Below are 15,506 nucleotides of genomic sequence, written 5' to 3'. Positions count from 1 at the left end.
TACATTTTGTAACAGATAGATAAATGTGTGATTAATCACGATTAACTATGGACAATCATGCGATTAATTGCGATTAAATATTTTAATCAATTGACAGCCCTGGTATAAAGCTACGCTGCTAGACAAGGTTAAACGCAGTGGTGGACAGTAACTAAACATTTACTCAAGAATACTTAAGTACTATTCTGAGGTACTTGTATATGACATGATTATTTCCATTTATACTATACTTTATACTTCTAAAATGTGATTAATCGCAATTAACTATGGACAATCATGCGATTAATCACGATTAAATATTTTAAAAGATTGACAGTCCTAAAATAAATAAATAGCATAATTAAATAAAAACACATTTGATCTGCTGCAGGTCTGTCCTCGACCAAAGATTTTTTTAGTTGAATAACACTCAACTAATCGATTAGTTGATTTAATCGACAGATCTCTAAAACTGAGTTTCCTCACAAAGAATCACACAAAGCACCACTTTAAATCTCTTGTTAACCAAAGATGTGCTCATAAGTTTCTTGGAAATAAGTCATTCAGCATGAAAAAAGCATAAAAAACAGCTAATTGACTAAAGACCAAAATGACCGATTAGTCGGCTAAGCAGCCCAAAATCTGCAGCATGGAAGCTGTCAAGATGAGTAAACCTATTAACTATTCATAATTAAAATACGTACATGTATATGAGCACATGTTTAAAGGCACTTAGAGAAACAGCGATTCCAATTTCAGTCACAAAATGACTCCTCATAGACTCTTTATGTTTTACGTTTGCAGCAAATTGCACATTTGTTTTCTCATGTTTTAGACTACTTTCTTTGTTTATACAGAATCGGAAACATTTTTTTTTCTTGTTTACTAAAACAAAATCCCACACAAGTCTTCACCTCCTCAGCAGTATTCTGCCTTTTACAGCCTTTGATTTCCCAGAACACTACTTCAGCTGACTGTGACTTTGGTTGAAAAGCAGATCAAATGTGTACATCAGTGCTGATCTACTTCATTTTGTCACATCCTCTCATACTTCATGGTTCTAATGAGAGGGGTTTTATTGAAATGGACCTACGGGAAACACGACTGGGGGCTTGTTAAGAGGTTTGAGATGTGAAATGCTGTCTTTGTAGTCAGGTGTTGTGTTTTTGGTGCTCGACTGTCAGGGTACTTAACCAAAGAGACAGTTTTAATTTCAAAGTCTGTCTGTGCCCAGGGGATTAATTCATTTAATTTATTAATTTTCATCTGTGACCTGCCTGATTGCCTCCGACTGTCAGTTTAACCAGAGAGCCGTGTTTATTACCACATCTTTATACCTGTAGCTCACTGGGTTATTAAATTTGAAGACTTGCCTCATTTCCATGAATTATGGAAATCATACATCTGAGGATAGTTGTAGGAATAAGGTTGAGAACACAATTAAATATGCCAATTTGAAAAGACGAACATATCCTATCAAATGAGATGACTAACAACTCTCTGTAATTATATGCAGGAGGAAATGAGCACAAACATTTTTAACTGCTCATTTGTTTTTTTTCTTTCCCTGCTGTTCGCTTTCCACACAATAGATGCTGTTGCAATCATCATCAGCACAATTAAACTAATCACTCAGCAGTGTGTGTTCATTGCTCACGGATCAAAGGTTTGTGTGAGCAGCGGTTGTCCTAAGATTTATGACAATTAGCCCTAAATTAGTTTAAAAACTCCAAATTGATTTCCAAAGCAGAAAACAAGCTCAACTCAAATTGTACTGTAAAAAAACAACAACTTTTTATTATGGATCTGCAGTCATGACCACCAGAAGCTGACAGAGAAGCTGAGCTCCAAGGATCGGACATAATGCCAGTGTTGGACTGGGATGAACAGCACGTCTCCAGGATGTAAAACGCATTCCAGATACGGAGCGTCGGCAAACTCCGGGAAGCGCTCCGCGTCTGGATTCTCCACCTCCACCTGCATGGAAACAGTCAGAAATTGGAAATGCTGCATACATTTGCAGGCTCAACGTGTACCATCTCTATGGACTGTCAATCCCACCTGACTGGTATTGTGAAGGAGCTGTGATTGATGAGGGTACAGCTTGTCGGTGTCCTCTGGGGAATATAGGCGAATGTATTTGCTTCCCACCACCTGATGTATAAATACGGGGGGGTGGGGGGGGGGGGAATCCCAAGAGGTTAACAAACTGCGATCATGTGACAGATCTTTGACACTAACTGGATGCATAAAACAGCCTTGATGTCGTCACCTGAGCCAGGAAGTTCTGCTGAGGGTCTTGGTGAAGAGGAGATACTGTACCTCCGGGCCCGAACCACGCGTTCACAGTGATGTCCTCTTCGTCTCCTTCACCGAGGCAGCAGTAATCAGGAGGGCGGATGTCTTCCTTCAGTTCTGGTATCTATGGCAACATCAAACAAGCAAAATCACATCAGGAGGACATTTAAGACTTACTGATTAAATTATGTTGTTTCTAACCAGAACATTTGCCAACGTTTCCCAGCAAGTAACATAAAATACAAATTATTTTTTTGGTTTTACTTGCTCATGGTGTATTTTCAGTGTTTTTAGCCACTCTGAAGCCAAGCATGGCTCTAGGGACGACAATATTGGTCTGTTAGTCTGTCCACCACTGTCCAGACTGAAATGTATACCTAAATTTAGACCTATTATAAAATTATGAAGAAAAACAATATACGACTAAAATTACAATATATTAAACCTATTATGCAGCGAAAAACTAACTTCCATGGTCTCCGCAATTTAATAATTAGTGAACTGTTTGTCATAACTTTTTTTTTAAATTTGTGAATAAATAGTCTGAAAACTTGTTAAATAATGTTTCATTAACTACCTTTGATTCACAGAATATGATTTTTCAGGGCAAACATATCAAGAGGAATTAAATGTTCTGACGAAGGCTGTGATATGTGTAAATAATAAAATTATTATTATTTAGTAATACTAATCCAAAATGAAATTGCATACTTTAAAGTAAAAAAACTTCAAATTATATATATTAATATCTTCTAATATCTTTTATTCACTGTAAAAATTCAGAGTGTAATAGTGATTGCTGATACCAGCCGATAAACACACCAACATGTGAATAAAGGGAGTACTGGCGCTGCCCTTCACGTTACACACACATAGAACATCTTTACAACATTTAAATTAGTGTAGAATTAAATGAAAAATAAAATAAAACAATATATAGTTACTTTTTAAAATCCTGACATACAGATAAAACTAGAGATATGTTTTTATTTATTCCCTAATACCTGTAAAACTAATAACATTCCCATCAGCCTCAGCTGATTCAGTTCATGGTACAGTGACATCATGTACTTCGGAATTCTCTGCACATTATATTATGTTTGGTCATTATTCTTAATTCTCCTTTATTCTAAATAATCATTCATAAGAAAAGATCCCAGATTGTAATTAAGATGTGTTCGTTATCTAAAGGAAAAACCTAAAATTTGTCTCTTTCACTTATAATATGACATTGCAAAGTCATTTTTTAGATACATATAATTAGCATAATGATTTGCTGATTATAGGTGATTCCTGAAGGATGAGGAAATAATGTGTAAAATCGGCATTTGGCCTCATTCTGATCCATCAAACAGCGCAAAATACATAACTTTTAGCTTGACAAGGTGCCCTTTTTGTAAAGTTCAATCCAGACATTTTATTGACTTGTACGCTGAAATTAGGACTAAAAAATCAATACTGTTCAAAGCGATGTGGTGGGAGGATGACAGCTGGGAATAAGGAGAATTCAATTCTTCATGGTCTTCATAGATTATTATTTCCATAATCATGTAGTCAGAAAAGACAATATCATACCTGATCAAAAAGCTGGTGCTGAGCGAGATAACCCAAACCTTTTACTCCATCCTAGGTGAGCAAATGAGAATCAAAACACCGTGTTAGAAGTCACATAGATTTCTATGTTAACAAGACCTGATGAGGACGCACTTACTTTATTCAAAATGTATCTATCGATGAATTCATTGACCGTAAGCAGCGTCTGTGACCACTCCTCGTCCGTGTACCTGGAACCCACCTCCACGGGAACAGTCCGACAGCCAGCGACGCACCTCAAGTATTCTATGCTTTGCAGGAGGGAGAAAATGAAATGCATCTGTAAATACAACAGCATCATTTTACAAAATCTGGTTTATACAGGATTCTAGCAAAGCTCAAAAATCATGTCATGAGTGCACGTTCTCGATGTCCTCCCTCCACCATCAGCTGAGAGTCAGATGCCAGGAGCCGTATGTCAGATGTCAGAGTGAATAGTCAGCTGTCAGGAGTCAGCAGTGAGAGGGAGGACAGTGAAGGATAATCTTAAACGGAGAGGCAGTTCTATCAGACTCTGGTGGCAGACAGAGTCAGGACTCAGGGATGTTTTGACAAATAAACCAACCTTAAATTTCAGTTTATATTGTTCCCACATTTTAAAGGCAATTAAGACTGAAATTTACACTATGCGTCACGGTGCCTGGTGACGAACTGATGATGTCACATGCTCAGTGGTGCTTCAGTACCAGAGTCCTGCAGGTTTTCTGTCCTGACTGCTATAGATAAATGACCTCAACTGGAGTCACAAGTGTAAATCAGTCCGAGTACATGGCTAGACTGAACACATGATTGGTTATAGTGATTAACCAGGATGGAGGTCTACATGCTTGTACTAATACCGAGAGTTGTTTTCCAAATAAACCTTGTGACTATGATTATAAAACAAATCTATAATTTTCTGCCAGACGTTTTGCGGGGGTTTGACTAAATGAGTTTAACATATTACTATGATAAATGGGTTCATAATAGAAAACAACTGACATGTCATCTGGACAAAACAAACAGCACTCTTTAAAAGTGCTAAGTGTGAGATTAGGGAGCATTTTGCCTCTGCGTGGCTCTCGTATAGAGAACCCTTTGATTGAATAAGAACATACACAAAGTAAAAACAAACCTCCAGGGGTGTTGGTTGAGGGCGGGCCAGTGCTCAATGATCCCCTCTAAAATCACTGGTTTGAGGGGGAGCAGGTAGTTTGTGTTGAAGCTCTCCAGCGAAGGGCACTTTACTCTGGGAATGGCCAACTCTTCGTTGATTACAGGAACATGTGGGCACTCGATCTTTATTCTCTGTTAATGAAACCAAAACAAACAGTCTTTAATTCAATTCTACAATTAAGGGAAATTTAAGTTTAAGGGAAAATAATAAGAAAAACAGTGTGTCTGTGATAGGGCTGTCACAATATCACTTATCATTACATGATTATCGTGGACAAAAGAATTCACAATAACGATATCATCGTGATATCTAAAGTAATTTTGAAAAAATAAATAAAGCCATCAATGGAATTGATCTTATCTTTGTTTATTATGCATTTTGTCTATTTTTTTTGGCAAATTAACTACACTTAACATGTATGTAGGTGGAGAGAAGTCACTAACCATAACTGTAAATAGACATGGATACTTAAGGTGTTTGAATAAATGCTTCTTTTAAATTTTGAGGTTTTGTAAAAAGGCAAAGAGAAACAAAGATGTAGTCCAGAAAAATCCTGCTAATTTTAGACTAAACTATCCACTTCGATGGCATCTAAACAAAGTGATCTGACATTTGAGTGTTTGTTGCCCTTTATCTAAGTACTTGTCTAAAACGTCAGAGAAGCTTATTCTAGTTATTCCAGTTATTGTTTGTTGCAAACTTTGAATCAAGAATTTTAGGTGTGGCTGCACCGCATAAAACCTCTCTGTAGTTTTGCATGCATAGTTTTGATGACAAAGGTGTGCTTGGTGATCACCTAAATTAAACCAGCAGTACACATCTTATTTATGATAATGACTGATTTCCTTCCTTTTATTTTTGTAAATTTGATAATAAATGTGCTTTAGCAATTCGTTTTAAGCCTCGAAGAATTCCAGGAAAACAATACTATGAAGTTGCATTAAGTCAAATAACTTATGATAAACTAAAGTGACGAACTCACATAGAATAATGTGTGTTTTAGCTAAAATGACCCGGGACTGACCTTGACCTCAGTGGGTTCACGTTCTTCTTCTTCTTTAGTGGATTTCCTGACTTCACCTTGCAGAATCCGAACAACAACCTGAAGTATATTATCCATGACGGCTGCACCCATCAGTAAACCCATGTCACAAGTCCTCACAGCCTGCAGGAGCTCATCTGCTGACGGATCTTCGCGACACAGAGCGGCCACTTTGAACAGGCAGCCGTACGAATAAACGCGTCTCCATTCTTTGTCCACATGGCGCCATGTTCCCGTGTTGAGTTTCTCCCATGAAAAATCCAAAATGATCTGAGCATTGATCATCCGGCTGGCGCTCGTGGTGTCGCTGTACAGCTGCTGCCTGGACCGTTGGAGCATTTCCACCACACTTGACTCCACTTTGTCGCTGAACTGCAGTGGAAACTGTTCCTCATTATGAGGCAGGACAGCGGAGATCTTTGACCACAGCGTGGCCATTGATGAGAAGGTCTGTATTTATGCTGTGGGACAGACAGTGGAGGTGAGTTAGGACAGTTTAGACTGAATCCATAATGATGATGCACATTTAAATTTACATGTGTACTGTTCGGAGACTACTTCAAAAATTCACTGTAATTATCGGAGGCAAAGGTTGTCATTTAATTTCAGCTGGTCATGGGTCCACAATTAGCTAAAACTGCCCACCATCATTACACACATACACGGGACACTTGCTTTTTCTATTCCCCAGCCTCTTTGCTGCAGTGAAACAGATGTATACACACCTAATTTCAAAAATTGGCAACGACAAAACGCAGGTGAGGGCATCATGAGCCAGAACTGCGAGTGTGACACACGCACAGTGATGACACACTCTGTCACATGGTATCTGTAACCGCCAACTCTGCCTCCATGTGACTCCATCCGTGTTTGGATTGCTCTGTGAAGCTGGAGATGATGCCAAAGTATGAGGCAGCCAACTTTGTGCACCTGATTCATTAAGTACAGAAACACGGCCTTGTGAACTTTGAGTCGGACTGTGACTGAACAGAACTAAACTGAACGGTTGCATTTAATATGCCACATAACCTGAAGTAATCTCCAGCGTCAGGACAGTTGTGACCGTGCAGTGCCCTCCGAAAGGACTCATATGAGTCTGGTATTCTGCACAGTCACACCAGCTGAAACATTTGTGCACCTTTGATTTCCACACATTTTGCAAAAACAAAACAAGCTGAGACTCCAATTATTTAGGATGTTAGCCCCACTGTCAAATATTATTATGGAAGTCATTAAGGAGGATGGGAAGAGTGAACCTTCACTGAAAGTGCACCTCGCATAATGGGAGGAAGATAATGATATTTTTCTAAAAAATCTCAGAAATTGGGATCATTTTTTAGACGACCGTGTTTCCACTCTTTGCTTACTCCTCAATCTCACAAAATAATAAATATATAATATAAAACATAAAGAGATGCACTGAAGGACCTGATGTCAGCTTTGCTGGGAAGCTGGATCATAATAACTTCAATTAAAAAGATATATTTAAACACACAAATGCAAGTTAAAATATGATAAATGAACATTATGAAGATTTTTTGCTCATGTTTACTCCTCAATCTCCCAAAATAAATATATAGAATAAAACATAAAGAGATGCACTGAAGAAGGACCTGATGTCAGCTTTGCTGTGAGGCTGGATCATAATAACTTTAATTAAAAAATATATATTTGAACACCCAAATGCCAGTTAAATATGAGACATGAACACATGAAGATTTTGCTAAATATAGTGTGTTTGATTCTGAATCCTTAAGCAAAAAAAAACATTTAATAATGGCCACCATTTAATTATGTAGACTATATTTATTATAATATTCCTGAGCAGATCAAGACCTATTTTAAAACAAATTATCAGGTCCATTCTTACTCAACACGTCAATCTCTAGATCTTCATCCTCCTAAACGTCTCACTAGTAGAGGTACATTTTCGAAAAGATTTAGGGGAAGAAAATTATGGAGTAGCTATTCACATCTATCGATAAACTGTTCATCTGTCAAATGTTTCAAAAGTCACTTAAAGGGTCATTTAATATCTGTTTTGTAATTGCTTTTCCTCCTTGTTTTTTTATTTTCCCCCCCACTCACAATGTTGTTTGGTTATATTGCCCAGAAGTCTTTATAGATATTTAAATCAATATCCTCCTCACAAACACTAACCATACACTTCCACGCAACACACACTTTTTTTTGTTGTTGATATATTTACTGTATTGTTATTGTTGTTATTATTTATTTATTTATTTAAAAAGGATCCCCATTAGCTGATACCAATGGCACCAGCTAGTCTTCCTGGGGTCCGAAATCATGTACATTAATTTATCACATACATACTATATACAACATCACATTTGTGTTACACTAATAACACTCAAATTTTCAAACATATATAAATTTCAAATTTCAAATTTCAAATTCATACACAAATCTTCCACAATTTTTTTTTTTTTTGTTTAGCCTCAAGGCCCATCATCAGGGAAAAAGGAACAAAGAAAACAAAGAAAACCATACATGACCAACACTGGACTATCGATCAGCTGTTTAAGTAATGTATTCGTAGATGGTATTTGAATGTGGATTTGTTAGAGGATTGACGGATGTGAAGAGGGCAGCTATTCCAGTGAGTGATGGCGTGGTAAATGACCGTCTTTTTTAAGGCATTCGATTTTGGGTGAGGTAACATGAGTTGGCCATCACCCGCTGTTCTAGTGAAATGACTGTGAACGTCCCTGCATCTGCTAATTTGACTGTATAAAAACTCGGGTTTAGTAGAATAAATGCTGTTACTAAAGAATGTCGCTGTGCTTAAGGCAAGTCTTTTCTCTACTGGTAACCATGACAGTTTATGATGCATGCTGTCTGTGTTCGTTCTCATGGGGCAGTGTAACACAAGTCTTGCAGCTCTGTTTTGTGCAATTTGTAGTTTCCGCAGTATGCTTTTCGGTGCAGAAGACCATACAGGTGAGCAATAGTCCAGGTGGCTTAAACTTAAAGATTTAACTACTTGTCCCAGAATGTGTGCTGGAACATACGGAAGGCATTTTTTTGCCATGGAGATACCATTTCCCATTTTCCTGACAATTGTTTCTATGTGCTCGACCCATGACAGTTGATTGTCTATGGTTAGTCCCAGTAATGTGACCTTATCCACCTGCTGTATAGGTTCACTGTCCAAGTAGAGATTCATTGTGGGCATAGATGACAGCTTATGACTAGATCCAAAAATAATGGATTTGGTTTTTGAGATATTTAGTACCAACTTATTTTGTTTTATCCAATCGTAGACCAAGTTTAGGTCTGAAGATAGAACTTGGTCTAGTTCGCCGCTTGTATTTGCTGCGTAATACAGTGTGGAATCATCGGCGTACATTTGTATACTGGCTTTATGCAATACAGATGGCAAGTCATTTGTGAAGATGGAGTACAGGAGAGGTCCAAGACAGCTGCCCTGCGGCAGGCCACAGTTAAGCCCTTTACTGTTAGACATGCTGCCATTGTAATACACCCTTTGTGTTCTGCATAAAAGATAATTCTTCATAAATGTGATTGCAGTTGATCTAAATCCATAACGTTGTAGTTTATTAATTAAAAGGTCATGATCTATGACATCAAATGCCGCGCTGAAATCCAGTAACACTGCACCTGTTATCCTAGAATTATCTATCTCTTTTAGCCAGTCGTCTGTCATTTGCGTTAGTGCAGAACAATATATATATCTTGTCCTAATTGTTTTATTATCACTATTATGTAGTCATATTATTTCTTTATATTAATCTTGTCTCTAGGTGGAGGCTTCAGATAAGCCCAGTGTTTTTTTTTTGCCTCTTCCTGCACTGTATATTATTCATTTATTTCTTTTGTTATGTTGTATACGCTTAAATTGTGCAAAATAAATAAACAAATAAACAAAATGTAATGCAAAACGTACAAATTTATATTCACTTTTTGTAACAAACTGTTGTCAGATTGCTGGTAAAACATCCCCAAAGTCTTCACTATGTAAAGTAAACAAACAGCTGTAATATATTAGATAACACGAGGAACGATGTGAATATAACATTCAGAGAAAACAGATAGAACATATAAATTCTCTGTTACATTAATGTGAAACTTAACAATAACATTTGAGTTGCTTTATCTAACACACGCACACTTTTATGTTTTTTTATATATTTACTGTATTGTTATTGTTGTTATTATATATATCTTATCCTAATTGTTTGTTATCACTATTATGTAATCATTTATATTAATCTTGTCTCTAGGTAGAGGCTTCAGATAAGCCTTGCAAACTTATATTATTCATTTATTTCTTTTGTTATGTTGTATAGTCTTAAATTGTGCACAATAAACAATATTTAACGCAAAACGTACACATTTATATTCACTTTTTATGAAGAACTATTGACACTAACTTACTATTTAAAGCGACATTAAATACGTTACATGTTATATTTACCTGTAATCACGACATTTACACCTTTAATCCAATAAATTCTTTAAAACAGGAGACTGTCACGAGGACAGAAACCATGCTGCAACTTTACTGCCTGTGAGACGACAAAAACAAACCGGCAGGGAACTCTGGCTGCGGAGAACATTGGTTCCGCGATACGTTCATGGTGTCCAAAAAAAAGAAGGAATAAAAAAAGCTTCTTAAAATGCTGCACAAATATGTGAGCTCACAGCGTTATTGCAACTTAAAGGTCCCATATTATAAAAAACGTGAGATTTTCATGTTTTTTTATTATAAAGCAGGCTTAGGTCCTATATATAAATACTGTGAAAGTATCAAAACACTCAATCCACAGGGAAATTCACACAGCCCGTATTCAGAAACTCTGAATTGAAACAAGCCGTTTGGATTTCTGCCCATTCGTGATGTCACGAATATACAATATTTAGATCCTTGAAACAATTTTAAACGTAATACATTCTAAATGTGTCCCAGTTTATTCCTGGTTGCAGTGTATGTGAATGTCATCAGTTGACAGGAAGTACACCCAAGCTGTTGCAACACAATGTTAATGCAATTCTGTTGCAATTACGTCAAAATGCGCTAAAACGGAGCGTTTCAGACAGAGAGTAAATACAGGTATATTCAGGTCGACAGTATGAGGTAAATAAAGTTTTTTTTGAACATTAAAGCATGTTAACATGTTCTAGTAGAAACACAAAATACAAGTATGAACCTGAAAATGAGCATGATATGGGACCTTTAAGCAATTTCAAGGATGAAATGACGTTTTATCATAAAACGTACCAAAGTACCAAACATAAAAGTACACATTATGCAGAATAATGTATATTATTGGATTTTGATGCATTAATGTGTTCATCACTTAAATGTTGCAGCTGGTTAAGGTGGAGCTCATTTTACAACTTTATATACTACTGGGTAGTTTAATATATAATAATACATCATTTATATTCGTTGATTATATTTTGTATTAATAATCTGAATTTGTAAAGTAACTAAAGTTATTAAATCAATGTTGTGGAGGAAAAAGTACAATATTTCCCTCTGAGATGTAGAGGAGTAGAAGTAGAAAGTATCAGAACATGGAAATACTCAAGTAAAGTACAAGTACCTCAAAATTAAAAAAAATACTTGAGTAAACGTACTTAGTTACTTTCCACCACTGAGTACATGTCATACTGTTGTGTTTCTCTAAGCATTCTTTACTGCTCCTGTTGGAATAAAATAATTGTTGATTATTTAACTGAAAAGTCGTAATGTGTTTTTGATACTTTCACTTTTTTGCATTAAATCATACCGGGATGTTTGCTGAAATTGATTGGATGTGGCACAGCTCTACCGAGAAAAATTTCCACCAGCCGCCACTGGTTTTATGTTTTTCATTAATTTTTATAGCACGATCTGCATTCACTCTGTACTCCAGTAGAGGGTAGTAACCTCTGCATACTCTTAATCTGTAAAATGTAGTACTTTGATGTACTTTATTGATCCCAAATTGGGAAAATGATTGTGTTACAGCAGCAGATTATCCAAGCAAAGCACAGGAACAGTACATAAAATGTACATGTCAACACTGAAGCAATATATCCATAGAATACAAAATATAAAGAATATTGAAATACACTATAAATACACGGTTACTATTTCAACTAGCATAAAAACAATCTAAATTATAAAAATTGAATAACCCACTATATACTTGCACAAATACGTGATCTCAGCGTTATTACAATTTAAGCAATTTCAAGGATGAAATAACGTTTTATGTTTAATTTATTTTTATAGCACAATCTGCATTCACTCTGTACTCCAGTAGAGGGTAGTAACCTCTGCATATACTACTCTTAATCTGTAAAATGTCGTACTTTTATGTACTTTATTGATCCAAAATTGGGAAAATGATTGTGTTACAGCAGCAGGTTATCCAAGCAATGCACAACGAACAGTACATAAAATGTACATGTCAACACTAAAGAAATATATCCATAGAATACAAAATATACAGAATATTGAAATACACTATAAAAAATAATTGAGGTAGTAAATGTGCAAATGTATGTGCAAAATTCAACATGTGCAAGATTATTACAGGCTAAAACAGAAAAAAATGGCATCTGGTTGAGACAGAAACTATAAAACTGAGAGGTGAGGTGTTGAAGAGAGTAAATTATGTAGGAGACCCTATACACTGTTCACACACACCTGTTTGTCGTATGTTGCCATTACCATACTGTGCGTACACCCTCCTACACTCTGCTCCTACACGGTCACATCTGTCCACACAACCTCTCAGCCTTGTAGCGGCACAAACACCTGTCTTTCTGTTTTAGATCATCAACCAGCTGCAGTAAAGCTCAGTCAATTAAAATAAGACAGTGCTCCTGTGACAGCACAGCCTGATTTACATAGACATTTATAGAGACATGTTAAATAAATCTCTCTCAACAGGTGAACAACAGAGTCCAGTCATTATGTGGCATTGAGACAACAATTCTCCCATCATAATAATAAATGATGGTACAATTGTTACACAAACATTTGTATCCCCCCTCTTCTCATTGCTCCTGCTACTCAGAATGTTTTATGTAAATACAGATATTCCTAGAAGGCTGATTGATATGTATCTCCTCACGCGAAGCTAAAACAATAATTGGGTTTGCCTTTTTGATGTCACACAGAGATATTTGAGTTTTCCGTATATTCAATTGCTTTTTTTGAGGGGTGGGGGGAGCCTGAACAAACATGATAGGAAACCTTCGGCAGGGAAAGTCTAGAATCTATAAACACACGGCACTATTATCAAATGTCAAACACTCTATGAAATTCAAATAATCTCAGCGCAAACCGCGGAGCTGTTCCTGTATGTAAAGCAGATGGAGACAAGAGAAGAGACAGCCCGCTCTTCCAGGAATCACAGGGGATTTTAAAATGTTTCATGCATTTCTGTTCATTCTCACTGTGTAAACAGCAGAATTCTCGTGGCTCGAGCTATTGTTCACTTACTCGCATGGAGGTGAGAAATTACTGCTGAGGCCAAAACTGCAGTGTGTTGCTTTTTTCCTCTCTTTTAAGCCTTTGCTATTGCTTCTGGAATAAAAGGGACTAAAATAAAATAAAAATAATAAAGGACAGGATGGAGAGCAGATGAAACTTTCAGAGTGTTTGATTAGCTGGTTTTACTTGCACAGGAAACTGAATTAAGAATAAATAATTGTGTGTTACATAACAAAAAATACTAATAACAATCAATTACAATACAGTTTGAGGAAAAAAAACAACTGTGCCAACCCATTACGGTGAAAAAAAAAGCCCTTGGATAACATAAGTCCCTTTCTAAACACACTGTAAGAGGGACCACCAGCTGGTCAAACACACTGTGTTCATTATTGTATGGGATGCTGTGTGAATGCTGTTTTGTGTACCTGTGCTTGTGTGAGCGGTGGGGGTGGTCCCAGCAAGAGAGGCTGATGTATTATTCAGATGTGTCTGACTCTGTGGTTGTAAGACGGTGTGGGGCAACACTGAAGGTCAGAGGCCCAGCGATGTTATTCCTCCCAGTGCTGTCAGAGCTGACTTCATGCACACGCCGTTCTCCCAAATCTCAATCGGCAGGGGTCAGTGACCTTTCCCAGGTTTACATGGAAGGGGATGGAGATCGCTCTATCTCATCCTCCCAGGGCCTCGTTAGCTGGTGTCGGTTTGAAGATGTTGTTTTTATTTATCTTAAATTTGTGATTTTTACATGAGAATCAATTGTCAACTATTTTAAACCCTGATGATTGGATCTTTGCCAATGAAATGAAAGGATTTTGGTGAGCTGACAAATTAAGAAAAGGTTTTCTAAACTCCTTCAACCCACTCTGACCAACGGAGAATTTTTCTTTTTTTGTTAACTTCAATATGGTGGATTTCCTTTCACCGCAAACATTTTTAGAATTTGTACATCTCCTTAAATGAGAGGTTTTATATTTTAAAGAAATACTTTAACATTTTAAGGAAATATCCTTATTTGCTTTCTTGCTGAGAGTTAGATGAGGAGATTGATTCCATTCTCATATAAAGAGTGGTATCAGCAAATAGGGGTATTTCCCAAAATATCAAGTTAGTACTTTAATTTAATCTTTTTTTTTTTTTTTTACATGAGAATCAATTCTCAACAATTTAATACTCTGATGATTACCTCGTCTTCAATGACACTATTTTGCAAATCAAATTATTTTTGTGAGCCAATGGGAAATCAAAAACATGTTTTCGAAAGACATTCAGTTGAAACTAGAGACCATCTTGTGATGGGATCACACCAGCCGTGACGCACAAATTGGTCCAGGGGCTTAAAGTATGGAAAGCCAAGAGGACCTTAAACGCCTCAGAAATGTAGGCCCAATTTCAAACCACCCCCTACACCCTCTCCCTACCTACTTCCACTTCGTTTGTGCGTTCGCATGGAGGGTCCGCCAACAGCGAGTCTGCATCCATGCCGACTTAACCAGCTGCCCTTATACTGACGACGTGCAACGCCGTTTTGTGTTCGTCATGGAAAACGCTCCAATGTAAGTTCCGTGCGCCAAGAATTAACTTTCAATCTCACCATGCAACCCCTCTCTGACCCACTGAGGAAATCAGCATTTTTGTTTATTTCTAATTGGCCCAGCTCTTTTCTCACTGAAAAAATATGTTTATTTTTTATCAAAAGTGAATTGATTGAGTTGAAAGTTCTCTCAAAGTAAATTTAAAGCTGGGGTTGGTAATCTTGAGAAACTAGCAAGAATACGCTAGATTTGAATAAACCCAGCCGAGTGTTGCCAAGTCTTTTCCAGTGAAAGTAGCCAGCAGCACTAACTCCAAATGTCCTTAAATCGAGAGAGAAAGTCGCCAATTCGGCAACACTGACAGTCCGTCCCTTCAGGCCTCCCTCCAAAGCCACTCCCCCAAAATCATCATTAAATAAACGTAAACAA

At 37.0% G+C, this 15,506-nt stretch overlaps 1 protein-coding gene across 2 annotated transcripts; it reads right to left on the bottom strand.

Moving 5' to 3' along the window:
• Positions 1-1,748: 1,748 nt before the first annotated feature.
• Positions 1,749-10,664, bottom strand: kdm8 (lysine (K)-specific demethylase 8). 2 transcript variants are annotated; one of them, XM_074656026.1, is made up of 8 exons: positions 10,528-10,664; positions 6,051-6,529; positions 4,985-5,157; positions 3,989-4,121; positions 3,853-3,903; positions 2,252-2,401; positions 2,041-2,133; positions 1,749-1,956 (listed from the first exon to the last, which is right to left on the bottom strand). In XM_074656026.1, exons 2-8 carry the CDS (start codon positions 6,504-6,506, stop codon positions 1,792-1,794), a joined length of 1,221 nt encoding a protein of 406 aa, XP_074512127.1. In that variant the 5' UTR covers positions 6,507-6,529; positions 10,528-10,664; the 3' UTR covers positions 1,749-1,791. The 2 variants fall into 2 exon arrangements, with proteins under 2 accessions (XP_074512127.1, XP_074512128.1); XM_074656027.1 differs by having other exon boundaries at positions 6,057-6,529.
• Positions 10,665-15,506: the final 4,842 nt, after the last annotated feature.

Source organism: Sebastes fasciatus, chromosome 13 (assembly GCF_043250625.1).
Source record: "Sebastes fasciatus isolate fSebFas1 chromosome 13, fSebFas1.pri, whole genome shotgun sequence".
In the NCBI taxonomy this organism is placed as follows: domain Eukaryota; kingdom Metazoa; phylum Chordata; class Actinopteri; order Perciformes; family Sebastidae; genus Sebastes; species Sebastes fasciatus.
This window is presented reverse-complemented; position numbering and strand designations above follow the sequence as displayed.

What these genes read in the sequence shown, in the direction of transcription:
- kdm8 (XM_074656026.1), bottom strand. Translation starts at nt 6,506, where the DNA reads ATGGCCACGCTGTGGTCAAAGATCTCCGCTGTCCTGCCTCATAATGAG. An exon ending in GTGAACCCACTGAGGTCAAG is followed by an intron (nt 5,158 to 6,050) that starts GTCAGTCCCGGG and finishes TTTCATTAACAG; the next exon opens with AGAATAAAGATCGAGTGCCC. An exon ending in AGCACCAGCTTTTTGATCAG is followed by an intron (nt 2,402 to 3,852) that starts GTATGATATTGT and finishes ATGTTGCCATAG; the next exon opens with ATACCAGAACTGAAGGAAGA.